The 2,537-nt window shown below is 49.4% G+C and overlaps 1 protein-coding gene across 1 annotated transcript; it reads left to right on the top strand.

Annotated features, from left to right (window-relative positions):
- Window positions 1-943: 943 nt before the first annotated feature.
- On the top strand, window positions 944-2,047 carry LOC310875118 (programmed cell death protein 2-like; the record flags this gene model as incomplete). Its single annotated transcript, XM_083788213.1, has 1 exon — window positions 944-2,047. The coding sequence occupies one exon, from the start codon at window positions 944-946 to the stop codon at window positions 2,045-2,047; it is 1,104 nt and encodes a 367-aa protein (XP_083644339.1).
- Window positions 2,048-2,537: the final 490 nt, after the last annotated feature.

Genomic DNA, 2,537 nt, shown 5'->3' with positions numbered 1-2,537 from the left:
AACGGTAATGGGAACATGGGAGGGATACCTACTAACTACAAGGGACAGTGACCTTGGAGTTCAATGTCCCACACAAAGCCCCGAGTCCTTCACTGCAGTGACCTTTGGAGTTCACTGCAGTGACCTTTGGAGTTCACTGCAGTGACCTTTGGAGTTCACTGCAGTGACCTTTGGAGTTCACTGCAGTGAATACACAGACAGACATTGGATGCCCATCAAGCTGGACGGGAACAAAATATGCAGCTGTTGAGAACGCCGGACTAAAACTATGACGAAGAATGTTGGTAAAATCAGGCATTAGGACGGTCGACGGCACCAAGGCCGGGAAGGCCCTGTGTGTCAGTGGTGTCAGGAAGGCCCTGTGTGTCAGTGGTGTCAGGAAGGCCCTGTGTGTCAGTGGTGTCAGGAAGGCCCTGTGTGTCAGTGGTGTCAGGAAGGCCCTGTGTGTCAGTGGTGTCAGGAAGGCCCTGTGTGTCAGTGGTGTCAGGAAGGCCCTGTGTGTCAGTGGTGGGAAGGCCCTGTGTGTCAGTGGTGTCAGAAGGCCCTGTGTGTCAGTGGTGTCAGAAGGCCCTGTGTGTCAGTGGTGTCAGAAGGCCCTGTGTGTCAGTGGTGTCAGATCAATTTGGAAACCATGCCCAAATATGGAGTCGTACGTCATAAATATGTCATAGATACTAATGGCACTTTTTCAACCAATCAGCTTAAGAGAGTTTCGGGGACCTCCATATATGGGCAAGTGTTTTGACCAGTCAGTTTTGGGAGAGTTCAGGGTTCTCCATATATGGGCATCGAAGGGAAGCAGATTCCCTCACTCTTGTGCAAGTTCAGTCTATATCCTTTTAATACTCCATGCTCAAAACCTCCTCCACGACACACGCTAAGTTTGTTTTCGTGACAGCTGAGCTGATCGTTCAGCGTTCACGTTTCTTTACAAAACGTCAACATGGCAGCAACAACAACAACAACAGCAACAACAACAACAGAAACCAAAGAAGTTGTCCTGGGATTTTTGGAAGACGCAGAGCCGTGGCGGCTTCGCAGCCCGCAGTTCCCCAGTAAGGTAGGAGGTAAACCGGCGTGGCTCAGCCTGAGGGACCTGCCATCTCCATCCTGTCTGGAGTGTGACAAATGCCACCTGCCAGTGGCTTTCCTCCTGCAGGTGTATGCGCCGATCGCCAATCAGGACAAAAGTTTCCACAGAACACTTTTCCTGTTCTGCTGCAAAAGCCCTGAATGCTATGCACACAACGACAGCAGCTGTATGAAAGTGTTTAGGAGCCAGCTACACAGGAGGAACGAATTCTACCCCTACCAACCCCCACCAGAGGATGAGACGGAGACACCCAGTGATCCTGACCCCAGTGTGCTGCCCGTCTCTGGGCTGAAGTTGTGTTGGGTGTGTGGTTGTCCCGGGAGCAAAGCATGCTCTCGCTGTCACACCGTCACCTACTGTAGCAAGCACCACCAGACCCTGCACTGGAAACACACACACAAGAAGGAATGCTGCAACCAAGGGGCTCTCAGCGTCACAGCCACTCTGTTCCTCTTCCCCGAGTCTGAACTGGACACTGAGCCAGAGACAGAGGAGTCAGACGCCCAGACGAAGGAGAATGACAGAGAGGAGGAGAGCATACAGAGGAGTGCGGATTGTCCTTCCTTAGCTGATGCCCTTGCAGAGACAGACCTGGAAGAGATGGCCCTCCATGAGACAGAAGATAACAAAATGGTCCAGAGGTTTAAAAAGAGGATCGCTTCAGAACCACATCAGGTGCTGCGTTACAGCCGAGGGGGATCTCCTCTGTGGATCTCCTCCCAGCACATCCCCGCCCATCAGGATATCCCACCATGCACCTGTGGTGCCAAGAGAAACTTTGAGTTCCAGGTGATGCCCCAGTTGTTAAACAGTCTATCTGTAGACTCCACAGGGGCCAGTATTGATTGGGGGATGCTTGCTGTCTACACATGCTCTGTTAGCTGTAGTAATGACAACCATTACTGCCCAGAGTTCATTTGGAAGCAGGACTTCAGCTCAGAGCAACGCATATAAACAATGACACATACCATCCCTCATCCTTAATTCAGCTGAACATTCACAAGTCAAGCCTTTATGATGTTCCAAGGATCTGAACACCAGCTGCCATTCAGGGACTGAATTTCTGCAGACATTGACCGATCTCCTTCACGGTATAGAAGAGATAGAAAAACGAGCTGAATATCTTTTGTCTCCTCTGAAATGCCGACGCCCTGCGCACAGCCCAACTTACATTTGTCTTGTATCATTGTACTAATATATTTGATACAATGGTCAATTTTAGATGCTGCCACTTAAACCATTAAAACTTCTAGTAAAGTACATTTTCCAACAGTCTGAATAGAGTATCGAAGTCCTAGCCTCAGTACCCAGGCTTTTTTTTCCTTTTTGCATTTCCAAGTCCTAACATCACTCTTATCCCCTGGGTCACAAAAAGTACTCTTATCTAAAATACCATGTGGTCATCTTAACAGCCTGGATTAATTTGTTATATGCCACTATGCTA

This window comes from Protomyctophum parallelum (genome assembly GCF_964188405.1).
Source record: "Protomyctophum parallelum genome assembly, chromosome: 1".
In the NCBI taxonomy this organism is placed as follows: domain Eukaryota; kingdom Metazoa; phylum Chordata; class Actinopteri; order Myctophiformes; family Myctophidae; genus Protomyctophum; species Protomyctophum parallelum.
The sequence above is the reverse complement of the archived record's forward strand: the minus strand, read 5'-3'. Positions and strand labels throughout refer to the sequence as shown.